A 17515-nucleotide genomic window follows, 5' to 3' on the forward strand; every position below is an offset into this window, starting at 1 on the left:
AATGGGAGGCTGTGAGATGCTCAATAATGGAAAAAACATGGACAACACAGACTAGGAACTCAGTGAAGGGATACTAGGAAAGCAAACTTCCAGTTCTCCAGGGAGTTAGTCAATAGGACCCCCTGGGAAACTGCTCTCAAGGACAAGGGAGCAGAACACAGCTGGCAGATCCTTAAGGACGCTTTCCATAGAGCGCAAGAGCTGTTGATTCCCAAGTGTAAGAAATCAGGAAAGAAAGGCAAGAGGCTGGCATGGTTGAGTCCGAGACCTGCTGGGCAAACTAAAGGGCAAGAAGGAAATGCACAGGTGGTGGAAGCAGGGACAGGTATCCTGGGAAGAGCACAGGGACACTGCCTGGTTGTGTAGGGATGGGGTCAGGAGGGCCAAGGAGCAGCTGGAGCTGAACTTGGCAATGGATGCAAAGAATAATAGGAAGGGCTTCTGCAGGTATGTCAGCCAGAAAAGAAAGGTCAAAGAAAGTGTACCCACTGTGATGAGCAAGACTGAAACTGGTAATGGATGAGGGTAAGGCTGAGGAGGCTATTCCACTCTGGTGTGACCCCACCTGGAGTACAGCATCCAGCTCTGGAGCCCTCAGCACAGGAAAGATGTGGACCTGTTGGAGTGGGTCCAGAAGAAGGCCACAAAAATGATCAGAGGGAGATGGGTTTGTTCAGCCTGGAGAAGTGAAGGCTCCGGGGAGACCTTATTGCAGCCTTCCAGTACTTAAAGGGGACTTACAAGAAAGATGGGGACAGACTTTTTAGCAGGGCCTGTAGCAATAGGACAAGGGGTAACGGTTTTAAACTAAAAGAGGGTAGATTTAGACTAGATCTAAGGAAGAAAATTTTTCACCCTGAAGGTGGTGAACCACTGGCACAGGTTGCCCCGAGAGGTGGTAGATGCCCCATCCCTGGAAACATTCCAGGTCAGGTTGGACGGGGCTCTGAGCAACCTGATGTAGTTGAACATGTCTCTGCTCATTGCAGGGGGGTTAGACTAGATGACCTTTAAAGGTCCCTTCCAACCCAAATGATTCTATGATTCTACTAAGTACCTCTTCCATGATGCCTGTGTTGGCCCTGCCAGGGCTATGCTTACTGCCACATAGCCAGCGGGTGCCTGTACTCCACTGTCTGGTACTGCACAACAAGTGTGACTCATTAGCTTTGCTACAGCCCAGTCCCAGCCCAGTCCCATGCCATCCCAAGCTACAAACTCCTCCAAGGACTAAAGCACTGAGCCATCTCAATCAACAGCAGAAATCAGACTGGGCTTCATGGAGTTGATTAGCTCTGACCATGCTGGGCGTGGCTCTTAAAGACCACCAAAAGGTCTTCTCATGAGCTCTCCAATGAGGGAAGCCTTATTGGGACCTGCACAGCAGGAAACAGGCTGCTGCAGGACTGCAACCAAAGAAACTTCCTGGGATCCACAGCACTAGAGAGCAGATGCAGAGGCAAATGCTCAGCCAAACTACTTTGGGTACAGAGGAAATGGGAACTGGTAAGCCCATCTGAGCATTAGGTGTCCAATCCAAGGCACTTATGTCCTGCCTGAGCATGGATTGCTGAAAGCACACTGTGCTCTTTCTGAGCCTTCTCAGGTGTCTCTGTATAACACTGTATTGTGCCTGAAAGAAACAGCTTTACTCTCTTGCTATCTGTAAGAGATGGAGCAGGTATAGCTTCTGCAGTGGTGTAAAAAGACAATAAAATGGCAGATCACAGAATCACAGAATGGTTGAGGTTGGAAGGCACCTCTGGAGGTCATCTGGTTCAACCCTCCCACTCAAGCAGGGACACCTACAGCCACTTGCCCAGGACCATGTCCAGACAGCTTTTGAATATCTCCAAGGAGGAAGACTCCGTAACCTCTCTGTGAAACCTGTGCCAGTGCTCAGTCACACTCACAGTGAGGAAGTGTTTCCTGATGTTCAGAGGGAACCTCACATGTTTCAGTTGGTGTCTACTGTCTCTGGTCCTGTCACTGGGCATCACTGAAAAGAGCCTGGCTCTGTCTTCTTTGCACCCTCCCTTCAGGTACTTTTATACATTGATGAGATCCCCCTGTCGTGAGCCTTCTCTTCTCTAGGCTGAAGAGTTCCAGCTCTCTCACCCTTTCCTCATAGCAGAGATGCTCCAACTGAGTTAATCACCCTTGTGGCCTCTCTTTGGACGTTCTCTAGCATGTCCACCAGGATCCCCAGATCCTTTTCTGCCAAGCTGCTTTCCAGCTGGGTGGCCCCCAAGTTATAGGTGCATCCACTTTGCAGGCACTTAGCACCTCAGAGTGAGGTGAAGGAGAAAAAATGTAGAAAAGACAGTAAAAATACCGCTGAAGTTTGTATTTCCACTAGCTGTCTGAGAGGCACTGCCACAGCTAAATGCTTGTAAATGGCTCAAAAGCTATCTCACCGTTGGAAAGTATTTGGAAAACAGTATCAGATTTGCTCAAGAATTAGTGATTACAGAAACATTTACACTTAATTCCCTGCAGCTCATGTAGATGTACAATCAAGGCAGTTTTACACCACCCAGTTCGGATGTTGCTGGTGACAATGGTAGGACAGCATTCAGGCTGAACTATTGGCTAAAGTCTTTATTACATTTTCAGGCAGACTTTGGGGCCTGAGCAGATTCTGTGCTGCCATGCCTTTGCATCTACCAATAACCAACACAGGTAGACTAAAACTAGGCAGAGTAGTTCACACAAACTGAATTCACCACAGTAATTGCAGTGTCGATGCACCATATGTTGTTCTCCCCTGGCCAATACAAAGAGGAGGGCTGGGAACACAAGGTCCTCAATGCAGTTACGATCAGTCATCATCAAATCTCAGCAAATCACCAAACTTAGATAGTAACTCAGTGATTCCCACTTGAAAGTCATCAGCAATGGGATGGGCAGTTTATGGTGCTGAGATACAAACACTGGGCAAAAGCAATGGGAAGAGCTGAGGTCCTAGAATACAAAGGCATTTAATGAAAAGAAGAGAAGGCATTTAAATCTAAGATGAGCCCTCTTTCCCCTTAGTCTTTAGTATTTTTGTCCCTATATTGTCCATAATTGCTACAGAGGAATGAACACATACATAGTCAGATGTTCCGACCATCAGTGGGTAGATAATTGTGCTTGCACGTAGGGAATGAAGATGTTAATTTTTCTGAATATTAAACAGAATACTCAACATTACCTAATCATTACTTACTATTAGGTTGCTTTTATAAAATGGAACTGTTAACATCATTTTCCTACTGTTAGCAAGAGCTGATACTTTTTCTTTCATTAAGATTGCAATCAGACCCTTTATGAATCCTACTACAAACTTCCATTTTCCTTTGGCTGGAAAAAATGTTTCAGACCAAAAAGTAACTAGGTTTCTTTCAAAGACTGAGGAGAATTTTTGTAAGAATTTTATTTTTAATGCCAATATTTAATGAGTTATTAAACTATTTTTCCTTTTTTTATCTTAATTTGAGACATAATTTATTCCTTTATGTTTTTTAGGTAAAATTTTTAGTGTTCATTCAAATATTCTATGCAGCTAAACATCCTTTAGAATTCAGAAACTAACTAATTTTGTAAAAAAATTTAAGTACACATGTTTTTAATGATTGTATTTATTTCACTGTTCCAAGATGTGCATAAACATATTCATTTCTGATGATAGCTTTCTGTTCTTCGGAAGAACATAAGGAACCTTCTATATTTTGGCATTTCAAACTTTCTTTGATTAAATGGCAAAAAATTATTTTCTGGATAAAAATACAGACTTTGCATACCAGCTTTTACAGTTGTGTGTGACTCTCTTTTTCTGCCCAGTTTAAAAGTTAGGGCAGGATGCAGAAAATGCTGGTTTTGCATCTCAGGCCACTAAAAGCATGCTGAATATTGAGCTACTGAAACCATTAACACAAAAGAAATGGTAGACTTGAAATATCTTCCTTATACACAAGTCTAAATCATTTCAGAACAGTCTTGACTCTGCCTGTCCTCCAATACTTCCACAAAATATTGACCCAAAGCAAAATTACAGTTGTCTTTGGGTCTTGGATTTTCAAAGCAAATATGCATGTTATCCAAAAAGATCATGCCCTAAAATACACAGGTTTAACATACAACTCAGAGAAATGTTTTGGCCACAATCTCACTGTAGGGGAGAAAGACATTTTCAAAGGCATAATAAATTGTATTTTCCTTACGCTCCTTTAAATCACATGCCCTTAAAAAAAAAAATACTGGCTTTCCTCTGGAGTCGTCTGATCCATATCACGATACAGCAGTGCTTTAGGGCATTTCCTATTTGACGAAACTAACTGCTGACTTCTAAAAATCTCATCAGCATGACAGAATAAAGAGACTCAAAATCCATTATTTCAAGTCATTGACGTTATTTTTCTCCCACACATTGCCAGGCTGAAACCCTGAACACTGGCAATACCCACAGACTCAACTTCATGGAAGCTGCTGGAGCTCTGAGGTTTGTTTTACCTTCAGCTAAAAAATTACTCCCATGGAGAATTAAAGCAAGGAGAAATAGAATATAACTCAGGCACGGCTTTTGTTAGGGCACAGCACATACGCCAGCAAAGCTGCTGGAAAGAAAGTTAAACACAACAGATGTTAACGTCTCCATGTACCCTAAAGTCCCTCTTGCACTTACGCTTCCATGGATTTACCTGAAAGATGAAGATTGTGCCGAGTTTTATAAAATACAAAGTGAACGGGACTGCGAGAGGCCCTGCTACTCTAGGAAGGCAGGTATGAAGATCAGTGTGAACGAGGGAACTGTGCAACTGTTTTGAAAGTGCAAGTCAGACAACACTGTGGCTACCACTTCTAGGTGCTCCTGGTACTGAGGTAGGTACTGGTAGGTACTGCCAGCCCTGGGCCTTCCTGCCGCCAGGAAGGAAGCCGTTAGGCTTCCCCTCCGTCAGGCTGGTATAACTCAGCTGCAGATACACCGCTGGAATCTCTGATCGTTCTTCACCGTACGGGCAGTGGGCCACGGCACTAAACACAGGCCTTCGCAGAAGACATCTACATGTAAGCCAGGCCTTAGAAACTTAAACCTCTTTACAAACGGCTTCACAACATTCCTGTCAACAGAGAGGTATGTTTTATAGTAGGGGAAATTAAACACCCAAGGGGTGAAAGGACGTGTTCAAAGAAAGGTTTACAAGCATAAAACCAGATCTGATGATGATCATGCGAACACACCACATGATCACCCTTTCCTTCCCTGCATACAGAGCTCTTTCAAAAACAGATGACTTTGCTCTCCCTTTACCAAGAGCCAGTGACAGAAAGACTTGCAAAATAGTTCATCATTTCTCTCAGGGCTCGTCTACACGAAACGCAACACAGCACGCGGAAAGACGCGCTGTTAAGCTGGTGTACGCAGGCAGCACCTCCCTGCACGAGCCGAACCTATCAGCGCTGGGGTGACAGGGTGCCCGGAGCAGCCATGCTGCACCTTTAGCCCAGCGAGCACAGCTTCGAGGGCTGCCCGGGCTGCGGCGGCAGCTCACACAGACACACCGGAGGCACGGCATGGCGCTCGGCTCAGACATTGCCACCGGGCAGTAAAACCTGAGTCTGCTGAGGGCGTGCCAACACCGCGTGATGGCGAACCACACCCGAACTCATGGGGTCCAGGCTGGCTTTAGAGCAAGGAGCATAACCAAAATGGCGCAGCACTGTACCCATAGCGGTAAGATCGTAACTCCTTAGTCACAACTGGTGAGGGTTCACCCCTTACAGCAAAAGCTAATGTTATGCAGGCAGTGTGACACCACCCAGCTCGCGTCTCTCAGCACCTCCATCAAATACACGGTGCTGACCTAACCCTGACTGAGCACCACGTTATGGTGGTTATATTGCTAACAACGATCTCGGTGCTGGGCAGCTTAGACGCTTAGAAAAGCTTTAATCACAACTCACTTTTATTTACAGAACAGGAGTTATCCTTACAAACTGGTTATTTAAGAGAGAAAAACATGAAGCACACAACAGCAAAGGAAAGTTATATACCTGATAAATCACAAATAAGTTAACAAACATGACTGAGTCATCTTCTGTGACCTTTACAAATATCAGTTAATTCTCTCATGCCACGAATTTTAAATGGAAAAATACTGGTACTCACATAATCCTCTCATAATTCTCTTCTCATAATGAAGAAAAGAAAACTGAGGCAGAGGAGTTAAATAACTCCTCGATGTTATGAAATAAAATATAGTCACAGCTTAAATTGGAGTACACGGGGTTCTTTCCTGTGAAGCCACAGGAAACCCTCTGTGTAGGCAAGACATCTTGCAAATTTCTGCACTGAAAAATCTTACTGACATTTGGCAACACCTTAATCTATGGGCTCCCATCTGAAGAGAAGTATCAACTGATGATAATACCGGATTTGGCTGATGGTGGGTGCTTGGGTGCTAAAGTATTGAAACCTTCCCACAGAACCAGAAATCACTGGCGTGAACAAGGCACTGCTACTCTCTTCTGACCCAGCCACTCTATGTATCCTCTAGAAATTTTGTGTCCAATTTGAAAATTTCGAGTAATTAGTGAAGCTGGTTGGACTACAGCAATCAAAAGCTGAATGCCTTGGGAGCTCTGGAATTCCTTTAAATCAAACGTGCAAAGCTAGGTGTATCTAAACAGTGGGAAAATATGTATAGGAGGCCTTCAGACCTTGTTGGGTGAGTAAAAACATCAAAAAAGTATATTAGGAATTAGTACAGGATATGTAAGGAATGGAAAATCAGATAAACTGCAAAGCAAGCTTTATCTTAAGGTGAAGAAATAAGGAGTACACAGTGAGAAAAGCAGTGAGAACTGCCAGAAATCAAGCTGAGCTATGTTTTGTAAAGTAAATTAAATAAAAAAATGTTGAGTTAGACGTTGGTAAAGTTGTCATTAGATTTGTTTCACTCTTTACCTAACAATCAGTTAACCATATCTCTTTGAGATGATGGCCACTCTTTGTCTATTCATGCTGGTTTAGCTTGATCTTCCACCATAAGTCCACTGAGTCACTGGCTCTGTCTGCACTTCCCCTATGCTGAAGTCAGCAGCAGTGCCAGCAAGCAAAAGTGAGAAAAGGCACCCTTGTTTCTTCCTCAAATTTATGTTGAATCATTAGTTGAGATGTGCATCAGTTTTAAAAATTAAGGATAACTTTTAAGATGTTCATGATAGCTATTTTTGTTGGGACACTTCAGGACGATCCAGAGAAGATCACAATAAAAACTGCCAAGCATTTCCTCAAAATCCAGTTGTGGGTTTTTTTCTTTTCTTTTTTTAACCTAAATGCCAAGATCATGCCTATTTTTCTTTGATTTTCATTTGACAAAATTGTAAAATATAAGGCTGTAAGAGTTGTTCTCCGTCATGTCATGTTCCCCCTCGGCTATCAGATAAACAGAGATAACACATCGTTGGTATCCTTATCATCAAATTCTGCAAAAGTTATGAAGACGCAAGCTTATTACAGTAACAACTCTTGCAGTGTGGAAGAAATTCCTCAATATGCAGTTCTTTCTTTCCACATCCTCAAGACTTGTCTCTCTTATTTCACCACACACATTTTCAGCTCGTCTGAGGTCACTGCCATGATCCTTGTGGTATTTCTAGCCTGAAGCTCTCGTACTAGTTTCCATTAGCTACTCCCTGCTGATAATCTGTCCTCCACATTCAGAAAATGTCTATAAATATCCTCAGCTGTCTTCAAGTACTAAGAGAATCAAAAAGTAGATCTTTTAATGCAATAAAAACAATTACTTATTTTATATAATTTTCTTCCAGAATAGCCTGAAGAGTTTTGCTCAAGGTATTAAGTTGATAACAATTTCAATAAAAATAGTAACTGTTTAATTTAGTCCAGTACTACTTCTTACTGCTATTTCATCCTTTTCTGCTATTTATAGTGACTTGCTTGTAATTTGGCAATAGATTTGTTACCTAATGAAAAAAGACATGGAGTATTCAGTAGTCACATAAAATTTCTACTGAAATGTTATGAAAAATAAAGATTTTAAACTGTCACTCAAATACTAGCACTCTTCTACAAACAGATACATTTAGCTGGCTAAGAAGAAAAAGTAAAAACAAAAAAGAAAATGGACAACTTTTTTACCTAAAGAAAAAATGGTATTTGTCCTATCTGATTGCACATAAAACCTGTGAAACAGCCTATTGCCAAAAGACGATTTTGTCCATATACCAATGTCAGGAAGTCCATCAAGTGTAGACAGTTTCTTCTATCATCTAGAGAGTTTGAGGGCACATTACAGTTTAACCGAGTTCCCCAGGTGGAAAACAACGTGCTTGGATGACTTTTGGACAATAATTGCATCTATACCCTTGCTCTTGCCAGAATACCCCAACTGACCAACAAGATGACTTTGCCATATCCCCAACCGACAAAACAATGCCAATAAACTCAGAAGAACACAAAAATCCTATGATAGTTAATGACAAAATATAAAAAAATGACAACTGAGCAACTCAGGGAGATGAACTAGAAATTTCATGTGTACCAGAGCTATTTTACAGAGGGCCCATAGGCTCCACCATGCTGCATTTACTCCAGTTCACATTCACCAATGTTGTAGTAAAATCAGAGAACTACACATGAACAGGACATGCCTACGCAGGCTCTAGCAGCTGCACTGCTTCTGCCCACCAGAAGCTGACCTCTGAAGAAGCCAGTAAGCCATGGCCAGCCACCTCCCAGCCAAAGGTAGTAAGCTGGCTAGTACAACTTCAGAGGATGTGTCTGCCAAAGACTATGTAGACTTGTTAAGCATCTATGGATGCTGTAAGCAAGTATTTTACATAGGGACATTTTTGTTAGCAACTTTTAAAGGGCCAATAGCAAAAAAGACAAGAAAACATCAATTAAATTTCTTGGAATATATGTTCTTCCTCTTGAATAAACACAAAGAGAGAAAGATCCTACCCAATTGCATTTCCTTCCTATAAAAATCAGCTGTATCAAACACATATTACTTGAGTGGTGACAATATTTACAAACCCTGATTTTTAGAATTAACCCATGTAGAACTGATGCGTTCAGTGCTGTCACCATTTTAATACTCTATAGTCATGGAGTATTAAAGTCACACAGGCCATACATGACTTGGTAGCTTTGCTGCATCTATTGAATTTTCTGTATTTACTGTAGGAATTCTCTTCAGTACTTCTGAAGTTACTTCATTTCTAAAGAGTTCACTACTGCCAGTAGCAAGTTTAGGGTTTGAGCCATCAGTATGTAAGAGCACAGCTGGTTACAGCATCACACCAGAAATCCACCTATCTGGACTCTAAAAAGCAGCTTGACTTTTTGTTAAGATGTTAAGGCCTACATTAAACAGGATCTTGGACCAGTGAGCTTAGTTAGCGTGGTTAAGGAGAGGAACACCAAGAGGCCATTTGCTGGGTTCTTGTCAGTTTGTCATTATCTCTTTTGTACCAGGGGAATAAAAACTGGTAATAATACTCCATGTGCAACATCACAAATGCTGTGAAGAGGGGAATAATCAATTTCCTCAACCTGCTTGTTGTCAGACCCTAAGTCCTTTCTGCAAAGCTGCTCCCAAGCCAGGCTGTCCCTGCCTATGTTGTCACACAGGGCTGTTCTGTCCCTGCTGAAAGACTTCATTTGCCTCCATGGAGCTTCATGAAGTTCCTGCTAGCCCGTTCCTCTCGCTCACTGGCGTCCCAGAGAGTGGCTGTCTGACTCTCCAGCATATTACAAGCTCTGCCAAACTTAGTGTCAGACTTGACCCTGCTGAGGGTTCATTCCATCCCAACAGCCAGGCTGGCCCCAGAGTCTACCCCTGAGGAAGACCACTGAAAACCAGCTGCCAGTTAGACTTTAAAGCATTAAGCCTTACACATCTTGAAGGCTACCTTATCTCCCCTGTATAACTACAAGGATGCTATGAGAGACATGTGAAAGACCTTGTTAAAGCCAAGATAAACAACATTCACTGCTCTGCCCTCATCCCCACAGCTGGCCTATTCATCACAGAAGGTAATTGGGTAGAAGCAATGTTACCAAGTGCTTCTCTTTTATGAAACAGTTGAGTAGTTAAAAATTTATCCAGAAGGGCTCCCATCTTGAGAGTTGCTCAGACCATTGCCCCTAATATCCCAAGAGAGTGCCCTAATCAGAATGCTATCAACAAGCCTCTGATGCAGTGATTATCCTCTTATCCTGTTTAAATCGGGCTACTCTATAGCCTAAAATGCAGAATAGAGAGAGAATGAGAAGAAAAACAAGAGACAGCCTTACATGATACCACAGAGATGATAGTATTTCCCTCTGAGAACAGAAACCTGAACTCAGGCTCAGCGTAGTAACCATGCATTAGAGTCACTACCTAAATATATAAACAGTATTGGGAGCAATGACTAAATCCAAGAGCTGTCCTCATTCAGGGACTTGCTGTCAGCACTGGCAGCAAATCCTAAATACACTGTGCTGAGGGACAGGCTAATAGTACGCTTCTCTGCTTGGCCAAAATCTCACGTCTTGCAAACCATGGAATTGCAATACACTTTTTTCTTTGTATGCCCTTGTGCAAATGGAAGGATCTGGTGTTTGTGTGACTTACTGTATTAGAGGTAGACTTACACATTTTACCTAACGTGAAAATTATATCAAATTTGTCTAAACGATAGCTCCTGTGCCAGATACAACCCATGGGACAGCTCCATCTGGCCTCCTACCTTTCCTCTGAAGGGTAGTTTGGCCTGTACAAGCTATTCCAGCTGCCAAATCCCTCTTCCAGCAGACACCAAATGCTGAAAGCCCAAATTGCTGCTGTTAAATGAAATAAGAAATAGTGGTAAAGCAGGACAAAGACATTGCACCTTCTGTGCTGGCATGATTCGAGTAAAGAGGAAAGCTATTGCCACCTTGTCATAGCTTTATTCAGTTGATCAGTTTGGACCCTAATTACTCTACCTCTCCCTTTATCTTCATCGCTTTTCATTCTGGTTTATTCATGTTGCAAGGTCCTGCAATAGGAGTATTTTCTCACTATGTGTATTACCCAACATGGTGAGGTCCCACTTTTAGTCAGGGTCCTTTAGTATTACTGCAGTGCAAATAAATAATAGATTGCATTCAAAAAACATTTAACAGATATAGCAGTGACAGATACAGACTTGCACAGCTAATAGTTTTATTTAGCACACCACACATCTACTCTAGTATCACTGCAACAAACCCATTGGATCCATGCTGATACAGCCTGTTGCAATGGATTCAAATTCAGCTCCAGTTTGACAGAGCATCTAAAATATACTACTTATCAGCTTTTTAGTGGCAGACAGAACGTGCTTCTGTTGAAACACTAGGTACTAAATAAGATCTTGCTTCTTGGAAGCATTTTTTTTTTTCAGGTACACACAAGACATTCTCTTCTAGGAGGAAGAATGTGTTAAGCAAACAATAAACGGGTGCACGAGTGCTAGCCTGGGAAGGCCCATATTTCACTCTTCCATATAGCTGTCTTTCACAAATCATGTAAGGACAATAAATGAAACAGAAAAAACTCCCAGCACAACTATATGTCGATATGATTGTTTACCTTCGTTTGCTCTTTTGATGCAAAATATTTCAGGTAAGAGGTGGTGGGGTTTTTTTTTCTTTCGAAGTCCAAAAACTTCAGCTATTTGAAGAAATAGGAAAGAAGATAAAGTCTAGAAAAGTTGGACAGGAAAACTACTGTTACCTTGGAATATTTTAATTTCCCAGGATCTGTGTTTTAACTCAATAATTGGAACTAGTTGTTTCAGGCTGTTTTCTCCTGTAGACCTGACAGCTCATGATAATGTACCTGACCATGACAGCAAATATTTACATGACTTTTTTGCATGTTGGCTGCTTTGCATACACTGTAAAAAGACAAGATAGGGAAAATTTCTTTAAGATGACTGAATACATTAAAGCTACAGTCAGCCTTAACTTGAGATGCAGTTCCCAGGGAGTTCCTCTCCCACGAATTAAACTGAAGATCCTGCTGACTTCATTAGGCTTGAATCATGCCCTAGGGACTCTGAGAGGGCAGTGCCATGGCTAACAAATCACAGACTTCTCTTGTAAAATCTACGGCCGTTCACACATCTTCTGCCTGATTTAACATGCCTATTTTAATTTCTAGCTCATAAATAGTAAATAACAATTAATTACCACCAATATAATATACAAGTCTACCTTTAGCGTTTATATTTTTCTGTGTAAGTCTTACAGTACATTGCATACATACATATAGAGAGTTAGTTCTACCATCAGGTGACAGCAACCAAGTCACTATCCCTCCCTCTGCAAAAGTTTTCCTATGTGTAAAATTGTAGCTATGGCCCTGACTCTCTTTTAATAAGTTTTGAGAAACACCTGCAAGAAATGCTACAAAAGATCCAGGTGTTACTATTATAATCAGTAACAGCATTTCCATAGAAGGTGGCAGCAAACTAATTAATCAGACACTAAAATCTGCACCTGGTAAAACTTGGTGTTGGGGGGCTAACAAATAATACTCAGAATATTCCATGACAGTTTAAGACCATCTCTGTGCCAATCCTTAAGCGGTTCTGTAATCTTACTCCTGTGAGGCAAAATAAGGCAAATAAGGCAAATAAAATGTAAATGCTGGCAGAATCACACAGCTCTGCAGAGGTCCTTCAATGCCACCTAAGTTTAGGCACTGGTTTGCCAGCAAGGAGCCAGTCATCCTCTGCTTCTTATTCATCTGGACCAGAAGAGCCAGGCGCCCTGGCTGGGACACCGAGAGAAGGCACCTGCAGCCCGCGAGCCATAAAGCTTCGTCCTCAGCAACTTCTCAAACCCAAATCCTTGTGCATTTATGGAAATCCCTCCTAATACCAAATTCTTCCTTGATCCAACCCTGCACATACAGCCTGGTCCTGGGGGAGCACCCACAGCTGTTACTGCAGTCAGAGGTTGTAATCACACCTTGCCTTTCGGGGCTGCAACCGATCGTGTCAACCGCCCCGACTGCTCAGTCACCACAGAAGATGCCGGCGCCCGCCCTTAGAAAGGATCAGGCCCGTCATTTGTACAGATGTGCCACAAGAGAGAGCACAGGTGAAAATATTTGTCACTCTTCATTTTGCCAAGGACGGACCTCGCTGAGGTTGAGCCGTGACAGCAGCGAGTGGCAGCGCGGGCACAGGCTGGCTGCTGGCGTAACCTCGCTGGGCGCTTGTCAGGTTCTGCTTCCTCCAGGCAAATTGCAAGTGAAGTTTGCGGAAAGCTTTTGAGCGCTTTCCAGGTTTCAGCTGATTCTTGCTCTGACAGTTTTGCTAGATAATTTTTTCCCACAGTTATCTCACTGGAAAAACTCCCAGCTTTCAAATATATATTTTAAAATACATTTAATTTTCTCTTGCACAGTGAATTAATTTACTTTAATATCTCGCTTTGTCTCCAGGCTGCAGATTGATGAGGCAAGTGCCGATTTCCGATGGACTTCTTAGCCAAGACAGACCTCAATTTTGAAAGCTGTGGCTGAAATTTTAAATGGGCCCACAACTGGAATATTGTTTTCTAGGTCGACTCCACATGGCATGTGATAGCCTTGCATGTCAGAATACCATGTCCTATTAGATTAGTCCTGACTGACAAAACCATGATGTTGGTGTAATCAAAATGCATTGCAGCTATTCCTTCTCAGGCTCCATCTTAATTCTGACCACAATTTAAAAATAAACTGACTCATACATAGTTAGTAAAATAGGAAATTATAGAAGAATTAGAACTTCAAATAGAAAACATCAGGTTTTTAAAACAATGGCATTGAGATATTAAATGTAAAATTAATAAAAATTCACGAAAGTTGGTCAATTTCCTCACTGAAATGATGTCGGCTGAGGATCAAAACTTAATTTGTATTTAAATTAGATTAAATTAAAAAATTAATAGAGATGGAAAGGGAGGTGATTATACATAGCTTTTTTAAAATCATGTGAACAGAAATATTTTCATGATGCTTTTAAAATTGCAGTTCTACACAGTTTCCTGTTTTTTAAAAAATAAACACTCCCCTTGTACTGATGGAGGTAAAAACAACCCTAACGGGGTCACACTCTGCGAAGAGTCTCAAAATTAAAATTTCAGAACATTGCTCATGATGGTGTTAGAATGCACTGGCAGAAAAGACTGAAAAGGACATTATTGTAAAAGAAATGCATTAAAGAATAATAAGCTAAAACTGAACTATTTTAGAATAATTTTTTTAGACTGTCTTTTAAAACAAACTGTTTGCTATTAATAGTTCCTGGAACAACTTGAAAATGACAGATCGCAGGGTGGTGACAATATATTACCTCCTATTTGGCTAATATGATGATCCCTTAAGCCACACACATAGCTGTGACCCCGCCTGCAATGCAAGTGGGAAAAGGCTTATTTTGCTCCAGTTTCAAATCTAAAAACTCTCAACTCAAATGCTTCATATTACATTGCTTTTCTTTTTCCTGCATTTTGCTTGTTCATGCTGGGATAAGCCAGGGGTTTGTCTCTAGTGTATGAAAGACGGGCTGAGATAGGGCACCTTGCAAGGTCTGAAATCCTGGCCATTAAATAAAACAGTACATCTTCACGTGACCATCCTCCATTAGGACCTGGACAACATGCTTCAGTATATGCTACCGACACTTAAAAAAAGGATTTAAGAGTGGACTACTTAACAGTGCGCTTGTGCAGCTCGGGTCCTCTCATCTCAGCAAAGATACTGTTGAACTGGAAAAGGTGCAAAGAAGGGCAATAATGATAATCAAATGTCCAGGATGGTTTCTGGGTGAGGAACAAGTGATTAAAGCAGCACTTCTCAGCCTGGAGAAGAGATGACCTGAGGGAAATGACAGGCCTACAAACTCAGAGACGGCTCAAGGGGAGCAGATAGCGATCTAATGTTTGCTGTCACTTCCAACAGAAGGACAAGGGGGCATGACATTAACTTAGAGCAGATAAGCAAATACAAAACAAAGCAAGAGAAAAGCGATTATTGGGCAGCAAACCAACAAAACTTGCTGCCAAAGTCACAGCTACACTGCTGCAGATGCGAAAAATTTACATGGGTTCAAAGGGAGACTGAACAAATACCTGGAGGAGACATCTCTTGAGGGTTAAAGAAACAGGCAGAAACCATAACCACGAAATCCCTAAGCTAAAGATAGCTTGAGGCTGGGAGAGTCCTCAAGGGAAGGATCATGTATTGCATACCTACCCTGTTCTTCCTCTTGCCTAGACAAGCTGCCTATGGTCCCTCTTGGGGACAAAATACGGGGCCAGGCGGACTATTGGTCTATCCCAGTACAGCCCTTCCTATAAACCTACCAGGTTTATTTGTAGTGATAAGCTCTTAAGTCTTTTCCAGAAACAGGGCTGTTGTATTCTTTTCAGATGTACACACTGACAATGAGAAAGCTGTTTCTAGTTCAGCTTTTGGGGGCAAAAACACTGCAGAAAGCACTGGTGCATAGCAGGCCACCCCCTTTGATGCCAACAAAAAGCCTCCTGAAAGCTGTTTATCAATTCTCAGCTCACACCTGAAACAGAAGTTCAGAGATGAGATACACTATGTGGCCTGGGGTAATCGCTGAATACCAGCCAGCACCCACGTGCTGAGGCTGGACTGCAAGTTGCACAGGGACCCGCAAAGGCCCAATCCACCTGACATCACATTGAAGCAAATATATGTTTTCCAGAAAATCTCAGAGTGAAGCAACTCATTCTGAGGACACCCTAGCCAGCAGTGACATATAGACACAGGTGAATCCTCTGCATGTATAGTAAACACTACATGCTTGCTCTTAAAAACACCTCTATACCAAAAAAGTCTTGTCCAGGTAGGAGTCTTCAAAATTTCTTCCCAAAGAGCCTGATACATTGGTGGCCCAGTGGGCCTTGGCAGGGCAGCAGTGCCACTCCAGGAGGTGACACGGGCAGGGATGAGTCCCCTGTCCCCAGCCCCACTGCTCTACACTTGCCAGCTCTGGGGGTGGCAGGGACCCCTTCCAGCCCTGTTTTCTTCTCATTTGTTGTGCTTGTCAGATATCATAATAATGTTCTTGACAAAAACTGTCTTAGATTGTTGAGAAACAAGTAAACCACCGTGACAAGCTTACAAGCATGGTATGATTTACAGCCCAGCCTTCGGTTTACGTCAGTCTCTATGTTGGGAGATGAGTCTACAGGAGAGCAGCATTTCAGTTTATTACCTCTGAGCAAAAACCTGCCTTCCTCAGCAATCCGCATGCGAGTTAATGCTGCCTTCTTGCAGCAGCTTAACTGCCCTCTGGTGTCCTCCCTCAAAAAAACAGCCTTTACTCGTACCATCCATCAGCTGAGAGCAGTCTCTGGGACAAATTCCACTCTTAGAAAAGGAGCTCTGGTTCACAGCTGGGCTTAATTCAACCCCGAGATATGGGAAGAACGCAGGAAGCTGAGTCGTCCACCTGCACTAACGTATCACCCATGTCAGCACGCAGATGGAAAGGCACTGCCCCAAAGTGAAGGGCATGTCTGTCAGCATATCCATTCAAATCCTCTGCCTGGAAAGCTACTGCCACACAAATACCAAGTCTTTTCACTGAGAGCTGGACCTGTCAGGCAATAATATCTCTAAGTTTCTTCCAGCCAGGTCTGGCTTTGAAGAGATAAGGTAAAACCCTTGTGTCTCCTGTCTGAAAATGAGGGTGCAATCTTGTACTAAGTTCACTGCCGCATAGTGTACAGGCTTGTCAAAAAGTATTCGCAATGTTGGGTTTTAACTGTTAGGCAGCATTTCATGTCAGGGTCTGGATCTTGCTCCCCATCAACCATGTTCCCACCACACTTTCAGATCTTACGAAAATAATTTCACCATTCCCCCAAGTTACTCAATACCCTATATTGTGCTGATTTCCAAAGAACAAAATACTCAGACACTAAGACACTAAAAATAATGTGCTACAAAAGTCTTTACTTTTTTAACTATTTAAAAACTATTTTAAATGCACAAAGGGAAAACACAGGCTAGGAGCAGAGAGGAGAAAGACTGAAGCAGGGTCTTACCCAGTGATCTTTCCTTTGTTTGGTTTGCCGACCGCACCACGGGAAGGCTTGCCCGCGTGCGGCTGCCCCTCGAAAAGGGGGTTGGAGAATCGCCCTCGGACATGGCCTCTAAGGAATCTGCAGATGCTTCAGAGAGGTGTTCTGTCTGGTCACCCAAATTGGGCTGTGGGCTCTGGGACGGCTTTGGGCTTCTTGTCTGCAAAACAGAGCATTTTATTATTGGTCTACTGAAACTGGAATATGGGGGGAAAAAAACAAAGAGAAGACGGAAGAAGTCCAAACTTCTTTAAATACTGGTATGCTGAAGATCACTTCTGTGTAGGTTATGTAGGAAAACAGTGTCCTTGGGTATTTTGCTATGGTTTTTATGGTTGTACACCCACATTTCAAATTTTCTTGCTAACAAGGCCCTGA

The 17515-nt window shown here is 42.4% G+C and overlaps 1 protein-coding gene across 1 annotated transcript in view; it reads right to left on the reverse strand.

Moving 5' to 3' along the window:
- The window catches only part of KIAA1217 (KIAA1217 ortholog), a 100314-nt gene extending 83023 nt beyond the window's left edge, over positions 1 to 17291 (reverse strand). Inside the window, exon 1 of the mRNA XM_010288268.1 lies at positions 17102 to 17291. Within this exon, the coding sequence (XP_010286570.1) occupies positions 17102 to 17204 (103 nt within the window). The 5' untranslated portion in view covers positions 17205 to 17291. The remainder of the gene's footprint in view (positions 1 to 17101) is intronic.
- Positions 17292 to 17515: the final 224 nt, after the last annotated feature.

This window comes from Phaethon lepturus, unplaced genomic scaffold (assembly GCF_000687285.1).
Source record: "Phaethon lepturus isolate BGI_N335 unplaced genomic scaffold, ASM68728v1 scaffold17760, whole genome shotgun sequence".
In the NCBI taxonomy this organism is placed as follows: Eukaryota; Metazoa; Chordata; class Aves; order Phaethontiformes; family Phaethontidae; genus Phaethon; species Phaethon lepturus.